The 19843-nt window shown below is 41.5% G+C and overlaps 1 protein-coding gene and 1 non-coding gene across 8 annotated transcripts in view; both read right to left on the bottom strand.

Moving 5' to 3' along the window:
• OSBPL3 (oxysterol binding protein like 3) overlaps positions 1-19843 on the bottom strand; it is a 196902-nt gene that overhangs the window by 63911 nt on the left and 113148 nt on the right. For 5 of the 7 annotated variants that reach the window (XM_081533859.1, XM_081533861.1, XM_081533865.1 and 2 more), the window contains 8 exons: positions 11766-11882; positions 11556-11609; positions 9575-9688; positions 6164-6331; positions 5464-5587; positions 4014-4117; positions 3718-3810; positions 2497-2653 (listed from right to left, as the gene is read on the bottom strand). In XM_081533859.1, coding sequence (XP_081389985.1) covers positions 2497-2653; positions 3718-3810; positions 4014-4117; positions 5464-5587; positions 6164-6331; positions 9575-9688; positions 11556-11609; positions 11766-11882 — 931 coding nt within the window. The remainder of the gene's footprint in view (positions 1-2496; positions 2654-3717; positions 3811-4013; positions 4118-5463; positions 5588-6163; positions 6332-9574; positions 9689-11555; positions 11610-11765; positions 11883-19843) is intronic. The other 2 variants (XM_081533863.1, XM_081533866.1) reach the window with 1 other exon arrangement.
• LOC145524968 (U6atac minor spliceosomal RNA) lies at positions 11390-11515 on the bottom strand. The gene has a single exon (XR_014067997.1). It is a non-coding gene; the product is annotated as a U6atac minor spliceosomal RNA (small nuclear RNA).

Genomic DNA, 19843 nt, shown 5'->3' with positions numbered 1-19843 from the left:
CCCTGGGACCCTCACAAAGTTCTTTGGCTTCTCTAAGTCTCAGATTTCTTATCTGTGCACTGATAAGAGGTTACAGTCATACCTACTCTGTGGTATGAATTCAAGAAACACTGCATGTTAAGTTCTTATTAGCAAACACCTGGCATGACACTATGTGTTCAATATACGGTAGATGATACTATTGTAGCTGTTAAGTATTCTATTATGTGATTACACTGCAGTTTAAAAATCCAATCTCTCTATTGTCAGGCATTTAGGTTATTTCTTTCTATTCTGAAATTTCACAGGAAGTTGCAACAACAGTACAGAGAAGCCCTGGGTGCCCTACCTCCAGTTTCTCACAGTGGTAACATCTTACATAACTTTGGTACAACATCTAAGCCATGAAATGGACATTGGTATAACATACAGCTCTGATTCTGATTTCACAAGTTTGACAGGCTCTCGCTTGTGAATATGGATATAAGTATCAGTCAATGCAATTTTATCGTAGGTGTAGATTCATGCACCCACCACCAAAATCAGGATAGAGAGCTTTCCATCGCCACCAAGATTCCTCTTACTTCTAGCCTTCATAATCATACTTTCCCTCTTCTCTCTTCCTTGTCCCTGACTCCCATAACCACCAGTCGCTTTTTCCATTTCTATACATGGATCACTTCAAAAGTGGTAATAAGTGTAAGCACACACTATGACACCTTTTGAGACTGGCTATTTTAGGTCAGCATGTTGTGCCTGAGAACCCTTTCACAGTGGCCTGTATCCACAGTTGATTCCTTCTTATTGCTGAGTAGTGATGAATAGTGTTCTGTTGTATGGATATCCCACCTTTTGTTTAACCATTCATCTGCTGAAGGATATTTGGGTTGTTCCAGTCTTTGGCTAATACATCTACTGTGAACACTTGTGTACAGGATTTTGTATGGACTTAAGTTTACATTTCTTTGGGATAAATGCCTAGGAATGTGAACATTGGGTTGTATTTTAAGATGTTGGTTTTATAGAAAACTGCCAAACTATTGTCCAGAGTGGCTGTACCATCTTGCATTGTCACTAGCACTATATGAGAGATCCAGTTTCTCTGTATCCTCATCAGCTGTCTGTACTTTTCTTTTTTTAACTATTCTAATGGGGCATAATAATGTCTCATCATGGTTTGGATTTGCATTTTCCTAATGATATTGAAGGGCTTCCTCGATGGCTCAGTGGTAAAGAATCTGTCAAATGCAGGAGACATGGGTTCAATTCTCAGGTAGGGAAGATCCTCTGAAGAAGGAAATGGCAACCTGCTCTAGTATTCTTGCCTGGGAAATCCCATGGACAGAGAAACTTGGTGGGCTACAGTCCATGGGGTCACAAAAAAGTTGGACACGACTTAGCGACTAAACTGGAGAAGGCAATGGCAACCCACTCCAGTACTCTTGCCTGGAAAATCCCATGGACAGAGGAGCCTGGTAGGCTGCAGTCCATGGGGTCGCTAAGAGTCAGACACGACTGAGCAACTTCACTTTCACTTTTCACTTCATGCACTGGAGAAGGAAATGGCAACCCACTCCAGTGTTCTTGCCTGGTGAATGCCAGGGACAGCAGGGCCTGGTGGAGTGCCGTCTATGGAGTCGCACAGAGTAGGACACGATTGAAGCGACTTAGCAGCAGCAGCAGCAGTAGCAACTAAACAACAAATGACATTGAAAATCTAATTTTTGATATGAACACTGCTACAATGGACATCTTTGGATAATGTTTTAAAATTTAACTTAATTTATTTATTTTTGGCTGTGCTGGGTCTTCATTGCTATGTGGGCTTTTCTGTATTTGCGATGAGCAAGGGCTACTCTTCATTGCAGTGCCCAGGCTTCTCACTGGAGTGGCTTCTCTTGTTGCAGAGCACAGGCTCAACAGCGCTCCAGCTTCAGTTGTTGTGACACGTGGGCTCAACAGTTGCAGTTCCTGGGCTCTAGAGCACAGGCTCAATAGTTGTGGTGCACGGGCTTAGTTGCTCTGCGGCATATGAGATCTTCCCAGACTAGGGATCAAACCTGTGTCTCCTGCATTGGCAGGTGGATTCTTCACCACTGAGCCACCATGGAAGCACATGTCTTTGGATAACTTTTACGTTAATTTCTGTGAATGAATTCTTGAAAGTAGAACTGCTGAATAGATAGATTTTTTTTTAAAGTTGAAACATGATGTCACATTGCCCTCCAGAAAAGTACCAGTTTACACTCTCATCACTCTCATATAAATTGCTCAGCCTTTAAAGTATACCTAAGGCTCGCACCTTCTCCCCTACAAGTTAAAGAGAGACTTTTGCCAATACATTCCCTATTACCAATAAAAAAAAAAAAATAGATTGCCTAAAATTCTAATAGAGCAGAAAATGAACCAACTAAGAGGCCCTTCTCCAAGGACTTTCCCACATTCAGACAAACACATTATATTTTCATCAAACACACTGGAAGAAAGAAACACAAAAAAGAAAGAAAACTCATTTACCTTTATGGGCAATATGACACAGATCCTCTTGCATTTTAGAAAACTCTGATGAGGTTTCAGAGCCATCAGAATAATTTTTCTCTTCTCCAAAATCTAGTGTAGACAAATTAGGATTGGAGGAATGCAGTCTTACTGGGCCAGAAAAAGGCTTAGGTACCTGAAGTGACACCAAAGGGAGATATTTCTTTTTAGATGCGAATTGCTTAGACTATTCACTTGTTTCTAAGATTGGAAAGTAGAAAATAAGAACATTCTATAGAACATTTTTTTTTATTGAGAGATAACTTTCAATATAAAAACTCAGGAAAACACTTGCCATGGCAACTTCCACTGGCTTCTTATGAAATAAAACTGGGTGAGAAATCACATTTTTAATTGGAGATGATCATAAGTTTAAGGCTATAGGTTTAAAACGACAGCTTAAGTGGCCAGGCTCTTTCTCATTTATATTCAATTCCCTCCTCCTTGCAACAATCACCCAGGATCTAGGTTGCTAATATTAATAGTTAATGGAGTAGGTTTAAAAATGTTTTCTTTATTAGCACCTGGTGCTTCTACAAAACAAATCATCTTCTCAGATGTTTTGAACACAAATCTCTCTTTGCTTTGAAAGTGTTTCAATTCAACCCATAAAATGCTTTAAACCAGAGTTACATAAGAGTATAACAGTTTCTGTAAGTTCCCGATTTATTTTGACCCTAATAATGCTGCCATTTAATATATAATGACTGAGCTGCAAATCTTGGCTTAGCTGTGCATTGGGAAAGTCAGCAGTTAGCGTTATGCAGTGAACTTCTGATGGGAGGATGGGAAAGTTGGAGAGAAGAGACAGTCTATACAATGCCCTGCTCCCAAAGACTCCGGCCAGTGGGCTCAGAGGGATGATGAGTCCACCGAGCCACAGAAAAGGTGGGACAGAGCACACAACCATAGCAGCCCCAAATCAAGGTGTATACCCCAGTGGGGAAGAGAGCAGGCAGGCTAAGCAGTAAAGAAGCGGAAACCAAAACCCTAGAAATGACTGCAGTCCCTCCAACTGCATCCCATTTTTCCTTTACTCAATATGCATGACATGCTTATTTTAGTATTCAGAAAACCCAAGTGATTGAATTCCTGTCTCGGCACAGGGTATCTGAGAGTAACTACAGCATACTCACTTTCCTATGGGCCCCCAGCCTGTGTTTCTGAGGAAACCAGCCTGTAGGGGGAAGCAAGGGTTACCTGCAGCGTTCCTTTAGCGTCTTTGCCAAGAGCTCTGGACCGCCACCTCCTGTGTGATCTTTTTTCCTTTTTGGGACTTTCAAAAGCTCCACCCTTTGTTTTAAAACAGGAAAGAGAGCACAGACAGTAAGATGCACCAAACCAATAGGGAAAGACACACACCAGAGTGACCAACTCCATCCCCTTGAAATTGGCTGAAGCAATCAGCCAGAAAACTTCCCTGTTAGTGAAAGGCTGGGAGGAGAGAGGAAGGCCTAAGAGTGCCAGCAGACAAACAGAAATGGGCTCCGGCTGACCTGGATGGCGTTGATAGCTGGTGCCGAATATGTCCGATGCAGGATGTCCATACTTTGTAGGAGCTGGCTCATCTCCACCAGATAGGCGTGACAGTGTGCCAGGTCTGCAGGAGGAAAACAAGAGGAGAAGTAAGAGCCACTTGTCTTGCATTCAACCTTCACTGTACTAGTGCCAGCTACTTTTCTCATTTATCTATATTTGCTTTTACATCTGTAAAGATAGGAAATTTTACTTCCGTTTTTATAGGAGAGGCAGTAGACTTGTGGTTAAGGGCAAAAATCTAGAGAACCAGGCTGCCTCAGTTTGAATGTACTTAACAAACTGTGAATCGTGGCCAAATTACATAACTTCTCTGTGTCTCAGTTTCCTTACAGGCTTCCCAGGTGGCACTCGCGCTAAAGAATCCACCTGCCGATGCAGGAGATGCAAGAGATGTGGCTTCAATACTTGGATGGGGAAGATCCCCTGGAGTAGGAAATGGCAACTCACTCTACTATTCTTGCCTGAAAAATCCCATAGACAGGAGCCTAGCAGGCTCCAGTCCATGAGGGGATAATGATATTCTGAGCTCACAGGACGTTTAGTTAAATAAGTTGATAAATGCAGAGTACTTTTATTGCTCATATTTATTGAGAGGGCAACATTTTATGGCCCCAGATGTGATAATATCTGCATTCAACAGAGAAAAATGCAATTTAAAGGCATCTTTCTCTGATAGTGGTTCTTAATCATGGCTACATTTTAAAAATCAACTGGTGAGGTTCTTAAAATTACCTATGTCAAAATCTCATCCCTGGTCAATTAAATTAGAATACTCCCAACTTCACTGATGACTTCTTTTTTTAGTTCCATAGGTGATGCTTAACTAAGATTGAGAACACTGAGCTTCCGTATACCAAGAGTGTCTCCTTACCAGAATCAGTTTGGGAATTGTGAAAAACTAGTAATGCCAGGGCCCCACCATGCACTAATTTAAAGGAATTCTCTGGGAGAGGGGCCTGAGCATGGGTAACCTGGCATTTTAAAAGCTCTCTTGCAAGTCTAATGTGAAGCCAGGGTAGAGAACACCTGTTTGGTGAGGAATCTCCATTTGATTCACCCACTCACCTCTGGATAGTGATTTATAAGTTCTTGGATGTGCATCAGAATCATTTTTGGCACTTAAGCCCTGGATTCTGTGAGTTAGCAATCTATGTGGAAATTGGGCATCACTGCTTAAAAAACAGAAAAGGAAACCTACTTGCACACATACCCAAGAGAAGACATAAAACTCTAAAAGAGAGTGTCTTTTGTTTATCATGAGTGCAGATCTTCATAAGCAAAATCTGACAGGGAACATAGACCAGTCTAGAGGGAGAATATAAATTCACCTGGAGTATAAACGAAATCAGGAAAATCTAAGAGCAGAGGTTTTTGACAAAAAGAAGCAGAGGTTTTGAGTCACTCTACCTTTGGAGCATTTTTCCATGTCCTCTGAAGACTGCAACCATAATGGAACTCGAGTCTCACCACCACAAGAAAATGATAAATTGCTTCCGGTTTGAAACGAATTCTGCTTTGATATACTGCTACGCTGTTCCACAGATGACAAGAGCACATTATAAATGAAAACAGAGCCTGGTGGGAACACTTTAGGGTAAAGGATAATAAAGTGGACTAGTTGCTAATGGAAGCCATCTGCCCATAATGAGAAAGAAGCTTCTAGCAAAGCACTCCATCAGCGACCCTGAGAGCTCCAGCTGTCACCCGTGTGGCCACACCGTGCTATGGGCCCCTGAATTCTCCTCCTGCCAAATGATAACCATATGAAAGGATGACACAAATGTTGGGAAAGACTGTGTGGTTCTATATGACTATAAATGTATCTCCTGCATTTTACAGCCAGAAAGCAGACTAAAGTCAAAGTGATCAAGGGAGAGTTGGGATGCTAAATCCCCCTGTACATGCTCTTCTTCAGTTATGATCTCGGCATTAATAGATGCTCCTCTGGCCCTGGCTCTGAGGGGACATACAGACAAGTAAAATCCTAGATCAAACTCTTCCTGCTCCTCCCTGTAAATCTCTCCTTCCTCAGACACTGCCCCCAAGAGCAGACTCCCCCACACAAAGCCACCTACTTCCTGTAGATTCATGATTGGCAAATCATTACCTTCCTACTTGAAATGGTGTCCAAGACCCCAGGACCAGAGTCTGTGACTGTAGATCCTGGGAAAAAATGATTAACTTCGTGTGGAAACATGGCGATTTCATTCTGACGGTACATTCTGTGGTGGCGGAGTTTGGATACCCACTCATCAAAGACGTCCTCTGACTTTACCTAGATTGTGTCGGGACGAAAGGACACAAGAGTGTCACTCATCTAAGAACCAGTTAGTCATCCCATCGAGGTCATTCCTGGCACCTCTTCATGCTGACACATGTAGAACTGTGGAAGTACCAGTTTTTTTACTCTGTTTACATTCATGTAGTCTATGGAACAAGTCTATGGAGTAGGAGATGGAAATTAAGAATGGTCTTCATAAACTCTACATTTAAGCATTCTATGAAAGAGCCAACTGTTATGCTATTATTAAGACATATTAAGCAACAAGGAAGTTGAAATTTATACTTATCCATCTCCTACACGAAGAAAAAAGAATTAGAAAAAAGTATATTTATCCATCTTTTAAAGCAATTCCAAGTTCTCTTGTCCCAGTTTCTCATATCCCCACTGAAAACATTACACCATTTTTTATTAATAAAAAACCTCTTTTCTAATTCAGACTTTTCAGATCAATCTTCTCTGGAGAGAATGAATAAATTCTTCTTGAAATATTTAACCTTGTTCATCTTCTCTGATAACGAATGTTACTGAGGAATACATGTTAATGAATGTGAAGGTTATTTACAAGAACATTTCTCCCACTCTTAGAAAACAAAAATCTGATAAAGTATTATCAGTGATGCCCAGGATTTTTCAAACACACAAACACAAACTTTTAGCCATTCTCTCCATGATTGACTATCAATGTACAATTTCTATGAAGAGTAATGTTTGTATGTAGTAACTTTTATTATAATACATCAAATGTGCATAAAAGTCTAAAAAGAATGTAAGAAGCACCTATGCACCATAAATCTCTCTTAATAGTCAATATTTCTATGTGTGTATGATGGTGCATTACTACTTTCAAAACGAAAAGTGATAGACATCTACATATAAGAAAACAGAAACTCATGAAAAGGCAATATAAATGACTCCAAAAGAATACTCAGTAGGTTAACTTCCAAGAAGAAAAATCCAGGTCAATTCAGTTAAAACCATTACTAAAGCTGTTACTGAGAGCAAGGATGTGGAAATAAATGTCAGCAACATCCTTCATTTAGGAAGTGTTTGGTTGACATCTATGTTTGTTGTGTTGGTTAGAAATACACACAAGACTTGAAACCCCATCAGGTTCTACTGGATGTGCCATTTACAGGTAGAAGCAACACAGACTCACATCTATTTGTCTCCTTTAAATTATGTTCTTGAAATGTACTTCATTTCCCAGACCTTGCTACTGGGCATTTTATAGGAATCCTGTGTCATTCTTTGTACTAGTCTACTATCAGAGGCCATTAAAAATCAGTGCCCAGAGCATTCCTCTTGACCCATTTTTTAACTGGGTTAAACGAGGCAGAAGAACAAAAGCACGTTCTTAAATAACTGACCAGGGTTCTGCGTTAGCCCCTCAGGTAGTTACAGGACTATAGGTGTACAGCTACTTAACTCTCTGCTGCCCAGACCCCCTTCTATGATAAAGGAAGAGAGGGGACTGGATGGCTCACATTAAAAACTGTCCGACTCTGAGACCATCAACCAGGACCTCAGATAAGTCCACATACGTGCACTCACAGTCATAACTGATGGTTAGAATGGACAGGAGACACAAACAGAACTGAAAGTGAATCAACACAGAGAAATACTAACCAGCGTTTATCACAATATTAGTATTTGATGTATTTCGAGGCATTCTAGTTCTTTAAAAATTAGGAATTAATCATTGCTTTTACTCTGTTAACTAGAATAGTGTATGGACAAGAAAGTATTATTTCCTGACCATGTCAACAGAGAGAAATAAGAGTTACTGGAAGAACACAGAGAAATTATTTGAGAGGAGGTTTACCACTGAAGCGGTAAATCTTCGAAGATTAAAAAAAAAGAAACCTTTTTCAAAAAAAGATTATAGGTCTCTCCCTCCTTTGATTCACATTAGTTGCTCTCAGTCAGGGGTACTGTGACCACCCCAGGGGATGTTTGATGACATCTGCAGACATTTGGGGGTTGTGATAACTAGAGGAGGGTTGTTACTGATATCTAGTGGGTGGAGGCCAGGGGTGCCATTCAACATCCTACAATGCACAAGACAGGCCCCCATGGCAAAAAAGTTTCCAGCCCACCCTCCAGATGTGCTGAAGGTGAGAAATCCTGCTCTAAACAATTATTACACCCATAAGTACAGGGGCTTAGGCTTAAAAAACAGTATAGATTTGACTGTCCTGGGCAGTCCATCAACTACATGTATGTGCTAAACATGTATTTGCCCAAGTACCACAGACATTTCATGGGGAGGGCAGGGATACACTAAGATGTGGAGATCATAATCTCATGCTTTTATTTTCCCAACTCTGAGCCCCCATTCCCAATATTCTAAATAATTTGTCCAAGTAAGAAAAGACTTTTACTGTTTTCTCAATTTCTAACCCTCAGGTAACACCTAATAATTATATATAATAAATGAACCTATTGAGTTTACTGTGGGTCAGGCATTACACCAAGTTTTCTACCTTCAGCTCCACAAGATGAGCAATGTGTTCCCATTGTGGGGACGGGAAGTGGTGAGAAAACTAAGATTTTCAGAGATTCAATAATTTGTCAAAGGCTGAGAGCAAGTAAGTAGCCAGTTGGTCAAGATCTGAACCAGATCTGGATCTCCAAAGCTCTCGCTTCCTGCTTTTAATTATCTATACAACCTGCAGCAGAAGGGGCAGAAGAATGGAGTGAAGCACTCCATTTCAGAGATACTATTTGGAGACCCATCCTTTAGGGGAAAAATTTTTAACATCACTGTGGTATGAGAATTTTAATCCCTATAAAGTTAGTTGACGTTGTAAGCCAGAGCTTCAGAGACTAAAGATCATATTATATTTCAGGAAACATATTTTATTCTATGGCAAATGGTTCTTCACTAAAGATGGTACTGCCTGGGAGTAGAGAGTTTGTATTTGAAAACATGAAGTTTTTTTTTAGGTTACTGATGTCACAGTCACAATGGAGGAGGGATATGAGGGAGAAGAGACAAGGATGTTGAATTTATTTTATTGAGTCCCAGTGTGAGAGACTCTCCTACACAGTGAAGAACTGTCCCATCCAGATAGCAATAGCATCCTTAGAAATACTTTCCTAATGAAGATCTTCTACATGTTGGATGGATGTTCTGAAATTCAAAAGGCATCACCAATGGTACTGTAACTGATGATTCCTTTGCAACATGAAGGATCTGTGCAAAGGGAGACAGCACCTGGGCAGCAGTCTCACCTTCAGATGGTAAATGTGCTCCTCGGTGTCCAGGTCTATGCACTTGGATGACTTCTTCACAGACATCACCGAGAGCCCGACGTCAATGCAGCCATGCAGCTTCTCTCTCTCTATCTGCAGAGGCATGAAGGGGGCCCTCATGAGAACCATGGTGTTAAAAACCATGGGAACATCTTTGACACTCCTTTCCCTCTCCCTCCCTTTCCACATCCAGTAATAGTTAACACAACAGCCATGCTTCTCCAGCACTTAGTGTGAACCAGTGCTGAGCTGAGTGCTGTACATGTGTCATCATCCTATTTAACCTAAAGGGGAGACTGAATTGCAGAGGGTTAAGTAACAAGCAGAAGGTAAGGAAAGTCGAAAGTTAGCCCTGTGGATTGACTCCCACAGCAGTGAATTCACCTGTTAATGGCACTGCTTCCTGCAGGATTTCTGAGGTCTGAATTCATTTGGAAGTGATTTAAAAAGACGAGTAACTTTGTTTTCTACCTCTGTGACTCTATTTCTGTTTTATAAATAGTTTCATTTATACTCACTTTTTAGATTCCACATATAAGCAATATCATATGATTATGATATTTGTCTTTGTCTGACTTACTTCACTCAGTATGACAATCTCTAGGTCCATCCATTTGCTGCAAATGGCATTATTCCTTTCTTTTTTATGGCTGAGTAATATGGTTACAAGGGGGAAGTGTGGGGGGAAGGGAAGTTGGGAGGTTGGGACTGACATATGAACAATATGTCAGTCCCAACACTACTAAACATACACACTACTATATATAAAATAGATAACTAGAAAGAACCTACTGTACAGCACAGGGAACTCAATACTCTGTAATGACCCATGTGGGAACAGAATCTAAAAAAGTGTGGGTGTATGTATAACTAATTCACTGTGCTGTACAGAAGAAACACAGCATTATAAATCAACTATACTCCAATAAAAATTAATTAAACAAAAAACTTTAAAAGCTGAATAAAACAAAGATAAAAAGAGGAGTAAGGAAGCTAGGACAGGCCACTGTGAGTCAGGCACTACGGCAGGTTTCTGCAGGCACCCCTACAGGGTGAGCACGATGAGAGAGGCGGGGAGAGGAAGGCGGGAGAAGAGAAGTGTTGGCTGAGAGAGGGACTCTTGTGAAGGCAGGACTAGCAGTTATCCTGAGCCCTGGTGGGCCATTTGCCTGCTGTCCACACACAGGGACAGGGACCTGTCACCTCCACCAAGGACCTTTCCCACTAAACTCCTCAGAACCCATAATAATGGGAGGACATGTCCTGTGTTTTGTTCCTGTTACCTCGCTGGGAAGAGGTCTCTCCCCACTCAGAGAACCCCACAGTACAACCTAAGACCAGAACCCACAGCTGGATATCCAGGAGAGTACTGGGAGGGGCCCTCACATCTCCACTTGGTGGGTGAAGTGAGTCCACACAGAACCTAGAGAGGAGACAGAAGGGAACAGGCACCTCTGTTCCCTGAGAGAGAACCACTACCACCCCCATGGTTTCCAGCTAGGGAAATGCAATCCAAATGTATAGTCTCATCCACAAGCTGACAACCACTGTGTGTGTGCTCAGCTGCTCAGCTGTGTCTGACTCTCTGCGGCTCCATGGACTGTAGCCCACCAGGCTTCTCTGTCCATGATGATTCTCCAGGCAAGAATACTGGAATCAGTTGCCATTTCCTACTCCAGGGGATCTTCCTGACCTAGGGATCAAACCTGGGTCTATGACACTGTGGGTAGATTCTTTACCGATTGAGCCACTATATTGCTGTTGTTCAGTTGCCCAGTCGTATCCGACTCTTTGTGACACCAGTGATTAGATACCATGAAGTAGGTGGCAATGCCTTAACCATATGCATGTTGTCAGGCCCAAGAGCCTCTTCCGTCTTCATCAAGGAGAGTGCTAACCTTCTCTCCTTTCATACAACATGACTAGCCCTGGAGAATTCTGGATTAACAAGACCACTTACGTCAGTTTGGTTCTTGGCATATTTCAAGATTCCTTTATCCAGATAGAAGAATCTCTGTGGGGAACAAAGTAGAATTCATTAAGACATTCTATTTAAAGTTCTTCTCTTGGTCTCCTTGCTCAGCCTCAAATTAAATATAAGTGCCCTAAGAACAGGGCCTGAGTAGGCAATGTGGGTGCAAACAAAGGGGAATCCCAAGCCAGTTCTTACCTTATGCCAGCCTTTCAAGGGCCATTTTCTCTTTTTCAGCAAAAATCCTTTCTGTATTGGTGGCTCTTCGGTGTAATTCATCTCTCCCCTCAGTCCTTCCACCACTTCCCAGCTGTCCTGTTCCAATGAAAGAGTTTGGGCTCAATGATTATCTTTAAATGATTATCAGGCTCAATATATACATATATATCCAATAGTAACATTAAGAAGCACTTGATGCCATTTGTAAATCCATCCAAGATGATGAGATTGGCTGGGTGTGCTGGGGAAAAGAAACTCAGGCTTAATTTATGTACAGTTCTTACACTTTATAGATTTAATGCTACCATTTAGTGGCATCAAATTTGTCTGTTTTTCAGGAGCTCTCTCTCAGAAGGGAATGTCTCTTCCTCTTCTGGTGCTTGAACCTTGACAACCACAGCTAAAGGTAAGGATTTTGCTGTAAATTCTATTTTTGTTCCCTTTGCATCATCAGTTATTTTCACTCACCACTAGACTTCAGTCTGAATTTGAACCCAAAGCTATAGCCATCAAGATGAAAACTGGGCAGGAGGGGATGGGGTGGCTGAGAAAATTGGCCAAAAAGTATGAGACTGCATTGTGTTGGTAAACATGACAAGTTGTTTGAAATAATGATTTAGTCACTGCTGCTAAGTCGCTTCAGTCGTGTCCGACTCTGTGCGACCCCATAGACGGCAGCCCACCAGGCTCCGCCGTCCCTGGGATTCTCCAGGCAAGAACACTGGAGTGGGTTGCCATTTCCTTCTCCAGTGCGTGAAAGGGAAAAGGGAAAGTGAAGTCGCCCAGTCGTGTCCGACTCTTTGCGACCCCATGGACTGCAGCCCACCAGGCTCCTCCGTCCATGGGATTTTCGAGGCAAGAGTACTGGAGTGGGGTGCCATTGCCTTCTCCGATTTAGTCACACTATCCTCAAATTCTAGGTATTTAAATTGTTGGAAATCTTGAAGCATCAAAAAGGTGGTTCTGCAACACACATTTTCATCCTCTTTTCCCAGAAATTTTGTTTTCTCCTCCTTTCCTTTGTTTCAAAAACTTGGGGTGGGGGCAGTGTGGAGGAGGGTACAATTATTGCTCTACTAAGCTGTTTGCAATTCGGGGGGACAAATAGTTATTATAATAAATCTTCCACCATCAGCTATTTAGGTTATTGCAACTAATTGGCTAAAAAATAGTTTAAAAAGAATACTAAAGAAAAACACTAAAAGTTCTAAAAAGTTATTTTTAAATGCTTGAAAATGCACATATTCATTGCAAAATTATCCCAGATAGACCAAAATTGGCAACACTTCAGTGGTTTTTAAATTTTTTATTATTATTATCTTTTGTTGAGATATAACATACACGATATACACAAGTCTTAATACTGCAACTTGAAGAATTTATAAACCTATACCTACCATCCAGCTCAGAGAGAAAACATTTCCAACCCAGGATATTTTAGTTTTGACAAACATGCCTTTCCCCTCCTCAGGTTTACTGAGCTATTACTGACCTATAAAATATGAAGCTTTAAGATGTACAATGAGGTGATTTGATACACTTCTATTCCCTCACATAATTACTGTATGTGTGTGTGGTGATAACATTCAAGATCTACTCTCTTAATGACTTTCAAGTATATAGTACTGTTAATTATAGTCACCAAGCTATACATTGGCTCCTCAGAGCATATTCATCTTATGGCTGGGAATCTGTACCATTTAACCAACATCTTCCCATTCCTCCCGCCCTCCACCCCACCCTGGCAGCCACCATTCTACTCTCTCCTTCTATGAGGTCGGCATCTTTAGATTCTGAATGTAAGTGAAAACAGGCAGTATTTGTCTTTCTCTGATTTATTTCCCTTAGCATAATGCCCTCAAGATCCATTCATGTTGTCCTAAAAGGCAGGTTTTTTTAATGGCTGAATAACATCCCATTGTATGTGTATATATGTACATATATGGAATATATGGAAGCTTACATTTCCATGGGATACATATACATCTCACATTTTCTCTATCCATTCACTCATCCAGTGAGCACTTAGACTGTTTCCATGCCATGGCTATTGTAAATAATGCTGCAGTGAAAACTGGGGCACAAATATCTCTTCAAGAGACAAACATGTCATCTGGCCAAATTTCATGTTGAATAACTTGCTCTTAGTCAAATCTCCAGCCCACAGGCCAGTGGTACAGACAGAGGCCAGAGGGGTGGGGAGATGGACCTTAATAGCCTGGGAGCAGAAGCAATTAGACCCAAGTCCTAGGAAAAGACGGGGAGGGCCTGGAACCACAGGCAGTCCTGGGTGCTCTGGGTCCGTTTCTGTGTTGTCCTCAAGTTCAGTACATGAAAAACACCTGGTGGCAAGAACACTTTCCTATTTTAGTGGCTGAAATATTTTAGTCTCTTTGTATAACCATCCCAAAAGATCTGCCTTATGTCTGATTGCATTTTACTATGAATAAGGCTAAAGCTACACCCCAGAATTTTGAAATATAGCATTGGTATTCCAGAATCTGGAGTTGTAAAAGTTGAATTCTTCAATGGAAAAAGCAAAACTTAGATTCAACTCTTAAATTAGAGGACTTTTCCAGAAAGATAGCAATTTCAAATGAGATTCTCTATAGCAATTATTACTAATTATTTAAAGTCACTTAAAATTTTAAAAAGTCACTTACTTACATTCAGACAATAAATGGAGAATGCATAATATTAAGTAATGAGAAGCCACACACACAAAAATATTCTGCTCACATTTTATTTCAACTCAAAAATCCAGTCTTCAAAAAGTGTCTTGCCTGTCAAGATTGTAATGAATCTTGAAAATCATCAAGTTAAAAATTTTACCTCTTCTCGGAAGCCTTCCTCAGAAGAAAGTACTATTTCATCCCTAGAAACTCCACCAGTATTTCATCTTACCTTTCACTTACTTATGATAGTATATGTGAGATTTTATCAACCCTAGATGGATAACAGACTCTTTGAGGGTGTGAAGTGTCTATTTCACTCTTGATTTCCTCATATGCCTAATCTGCTGTCCAGTGAATACTATGCATCTGATTGACAAACGGATAAACCTGGTCCTGGAATAAGGCTGCAAACAGATTAATGTTGTTGGAATATCATTTGCTGGCTTGCATCTGAAGTGTACCAACAAAGGTCTGTATAGTCAAATCTATGATTTTTCCAGTAGTCATGTATGGATGTGAGAGTTGGATCATAAAGAAGGCTGAGCACTGAAGAAAATTGATGCTTTTGAACTGTGGTGTTGGAAAAAACTCTTGTGAGTCCCTTGAACTGCAAGGAAACCAAACGAGTCAATCCTAAAGGAAATCAATCCTGAATATTCATTGGAAGGACTGATGCTGAAGGAGCCAAAGTTCCAATACTTTGGCCACCTGATGCGAACAGCTGACTCATTAGAAAAGGCCCTGATGCTGGGAAAGATTGAAGGCAGGATGAGAAGGGGATGACAGAGGATGAGATGGTTGGATGGCATCACTGACTCAATGGACATGAGTTTGACCAAGCTCTGGGAGACAGTGAAGGACAGGGAAGCCTGGCATGCTGCACTCCATGGGGTTGCAAAGAGTCAGACATGACTGAGCAACTGAACATCAACAATACCTCTGGGCCAAATGACTCTTTACAAGTCAAAGACAGCACAACCACACTTGAGAAAGAAACTTGAGAAAGAAGGTGTCATTGTTAAAGGAAAATCTAAGGCTTGAAATTCTCTGAAAAGTACTCCAAAGGAATCAAGCTCCTTTGATTTGCTTAAGATTCCCAGACAGCACGCAGAGTGCTAATACCAAGATGTGCTAGACCATCATGCACATTTGCTCAAGACATTCAATTGTGCAAAATGTGAATGCCAAGAGGGATTAGATGTTACTTCATATTTAACAAAACTGGAAAAAAAAATGGAATGAGATCATGCCTGTAGTTTAAAAGACAACAAGGATTAAATTTCAAAAAATGTTTCAAGGATTCATTCATGTTAGAACTAGATTTCTCCTAAACTGAGACACAGTATATACCTAACAATGAGCATGTGTGGAGGGCAGGGGATCAGATTTGGTTTGTTGACTCTTAAGGTAAATAAGCCAGACAGGTTCACATTTATTACCACAAAACATTATCTTTTTCCCCTCACTTCATCTTCTACCTGGGCTCAGGACATGAAACTCTTACCAGGTTGGAAGAAGCAGATCTGAAGAATTTAAGAAAGTGAAGGCTCTCCTTGACAGAGGGAGACAGCACCGCAGCCAATGCCTTTTCCAGCTCAACCTCCCAATCCTCCCCCTCCAGCATCCTTATCTTTCACCGTCCTGAAGTCCTGAGGCTGAAATCTGAGAGCCAGCATCCAGCCAGTGGTTCTCAGTAGAAGCAGTACTGTTCCCTCAGGCTGTGAAACCTTGGGGGCATTTTTAATTGTCAAAGTGACGGGGTGGGGGTAGGGTCTCTAGCACCTGATGGCTGGGGACCTGGGATGTTACATGTCCCAAAATGCCTCAGTCTTGCACAATAAAACAAGTTGTCCCAACATCTGCAAGATTTTCCAAAGTGCACAGTGACATTTTCATAGGTAAAACCTGTTTATAATTACTTGCTGAAGTATTTTTGCATGCTTTTTAGTACACTGTGAATTCTTGGGAATGCAACTACTAAGTAACAGATAAGATTGTACTTTCTCCTATTTAGGACTTTACCAACAGTCACCCACCTTTTTTGCAGAATCACTGACATCAGTGACAGTCGTGTCACTTGTGTTATATGAGTTATTAACGCATCTCTATGGGTCTTTATTAGGAGCTGTCATCCCACGTATGGGGTATCTGACCACTTCATTACGTCTTCTAGTGTAGTCATGTCTGGGCTTTTACGTATTGTAATGTACACCTTAACATTAACCACTTTCTCTGACATTGCCTTAATTTATAATAAAGCACTTTGTAAACATTTTCAAAATCATGTGTGCAAATATATTAAGTGAAAAATTACTTTCACTTGAGAGTAAAAGGTTCATTGAAATGTTGGTCACAAAAGGGGACACTGGTATGATGGGGTTAAAACCACTGTTGACCTTGACACCAATTCTGTGAGAAGGAAGGCCAGGCCAGGGCACAATGTAGCAAAATCACTTTGAAACTGTAAGGGCTTGATCATTTTTACAAGTCAGTCCTTTTGGTTTCAATTTCAAAGTGTGTATCTTCCATGTCCCTCCCCGTTTCTACATTACCACCCACCACTCCATCAAACCTCACTTTCTAAGACTCCCCACTTCTATGATATCCCATCAGGTCATCCAGGCAATGAAAAAATGAATACAACATAATATCTGTCATTTTCACTTCTGTGGCTTACTCGTATTGTTCCAGCCTCCCAGAATCTTCTCATGCTGTTTTCCACCCGTACAAAAGCTTCAAGATTTTAGCTCAGTGTCTCTTTCCATGAAATTCCTAAATTACCCAAACTACATCAATCATATATTACTGTAAATTATAGCAGTGTTGCTGTCCATAAGTTTCCCTGATAGCTCAGCTAGTAAAGAATCTGCCTGCAATGCAGGAGACCCTGGTTCAATTCCTGGGTTGGGAAGATCCCCTGGAGAAGGGAAAGGCTACCCACTCCAGTAGTCTGGCCTGGAGAATTCCATGGACTATATAGTCTATGGGGTCGCAAAGACTAGGACACGACTGAGCGACTTTCACTCACTTTTCCAAACACAGTTTTCTCCATTATTAACATCTTGTATTGGTGTGGCACATTTTTTATAAGTAGATGAACCGCATCTTTATTAACTAAAGTCCATAGTTTATACTAGGGAGTCACTCTTTGTGGCATACAGTTTGAAGAGTTTTGTCAAACGCATAATGTTCATAAGATTATACCTACCATTATAATAACAAAAGTTTCACTTCTCTAAAAATCCGCCTCCCTCAACTTTCAGCTCCTCTCTTAACCTTCATTGGAAACCAGTATTTATTGAATGTGGAAACCAAGGAAGAGAGAATTAGGTAACTTCCCCAATGCTGTAGAGTCACTGGACTGCAAACACTATATTTTCAATCATTCTGCTACATACTGTAGCACATTGTACATTCTACTTTAATTTAAATACGCACATTCTAATGATTAATATCCCAGGAGTTGGGAAGGGAGTGGGTTTGGGGTGGGGGAAGTGGTGGCTAAATTCAAGATCCAAAGGTATCTGAAAGAGTTAAGAAGCCCTGCACTGTGGGTAGAGACAAGTGGGACTGGGATCCTCAGCAGAGCTGCCATGTCACCCATCCTGCGTCCTCCTGCATGGGGTGGGAAATCAGCCTGTGGGATTTAACGCCGTCAAGGCTTTACTCAATCCCTTTCTTACATCTGTAATGCCTGCCCCACCTGCTTCTCAGCCTGGTGCATTCTCACTTAGCCCATACCACCTCCTCCTCGGGGCAGAAATTCGCTCCCTTCTCAGCACGCACTTACCCTTGCACTGTCTGTCTCCCTGGCTAGAATGTGAATACCATAAGGACAGAAACTGGGGCTTACTTCTTACAGTCTCACTACCTGTGACACAGAGGCCCTAAATAAATATCTGCTGAACCAATGAGTGTGAGGAACAAGGAGCTATAAAAAGGGTCCCAACACAGAGCCCTGGGGGTCAGGGACTTTAATAACATGTACTGGATGGGAGTGAATTGGAACCCAGGACAAAAAAAGCAGAGATGCTGGTTTCTCTTGGCTAAAGGCTCCAGGAGGTAGGGTGTGGCTTCCCCCATGCCTCAAGTCCTCTGTGACCCAGAAAGAGGCTGCATATCTTGAGCCGAGTGCCCTGAAATGGATGGTGCAGGTGGACCTATGCCCCCGGGGATCACGGCCCTGCTGACGTAGCCAACATAGCTGGGCTGACGTCCTGCCCTCGGGGTGTCGGGCTTAGAGCTCCCCATGATGATCAGGTGGAGAGAGAAACAGGACAGGGTGGGGGAAGCAGCTTCTTAAGGTCTTTGCTTGAGTTTAACTAAAGTCAGTCTGGCACTGTCATCTGGCATTAAATTCAGTCTGTTTTACTGAACGTCTGAAAGGACCAAATATAGAAAGCTGCTTTGTGGTGGGAAAGGCAGCTAACCGTTTATTCGTGCTCATGAGCTGGCAAAGTTCATTTCCATACTGCTGAGTGCACGGACTGAAAGCATTTCCCTCTAGCACAGCTGTTTCCACAGCGCACATCTCCTCTGCACCTTTCAAATGCTGGCTTCTCAGTCACTGCCCTCGCAGTGATGTCAGAAATAGAAAACCATTGAAAACCTTCATTCTTCCTGCAGCTGAAGAGTGTTGTGGAAGGAAGTTTTGTGGTTGCCTCTATCTGGCGTGACTGGAAAGTGGGTCGTTATGATTATTTAGTCTGTTAATCAGGTTTTTAAAATCACAAGGCAACCCCCAGTCTTAAACCATGTGGCGCATACTTTAACATGACTTGAAATGCATGAGTAATCTTCTAAAGTCTCAGGATCATATATTTTATGACTGTACTATGAACACCTAGAAATCCTTGGCAATAGATTTCCAGTTAATATAGTGAGAGCTTCAACTGACGTCAGACCAATTCTGGACTTGTATTTCTATCACTGAGACTTGGAGTTGTTGCTTCTTGTCAATTGTTTCTTCCTCAACTAAGATTTTTCGAACACCCACAGGTCTGATGGAGTAATTAAAAGAACAGAGTTGGGAGGTCAGGTGGGGGTATGTGGTCTAAGGTAGTTCTTCTCAACTGTAGCAAGTATACCAATCACCGAAAACCTTGTCGAAACACACGACTTCGGGTTTGTAGAGCTGGATCGAGGCCTGACCTTCTGCACCTGCACAAGTGAGGCTGTTGTTGCTGCTGTTGCATGACAGGTCCACTGTCATCCTCTAGACAGGCACACTTACATAGTGCTGTATGTCAACTATATCTCAACAAAATTGAAGGGAAAAATGCTCCATGGTAGATATTAATATGCTAACCAAACCAATGAAGTGAGTACAGTAGCTAACATTAATAATGTTACTACTTATTATCTGTCAGGAAGGATGCTAAA

This window comes from Giraffa tippelskirchi, chromosome 10 (genome assembly GCF_054371585.1).
Source record: "Giraffa tippelskirchi isolate mGirTip1 chromosome 10, T2T-mGirTip1v1.2.pri, whole genome shotgun sequence".
Classification (NCBI taxonomy): domain Eukaryota; kingdom Metazoa; phylum Chordata; class Mammalia; order Artiodactyla; family Giraffidae; genus Giraffa; species Giraffa tippelskirchi.
Note: the sequence above shows the minus strand (reverse complement) of the source record. Positions and strands in the feature narration are given on the sequence as shown.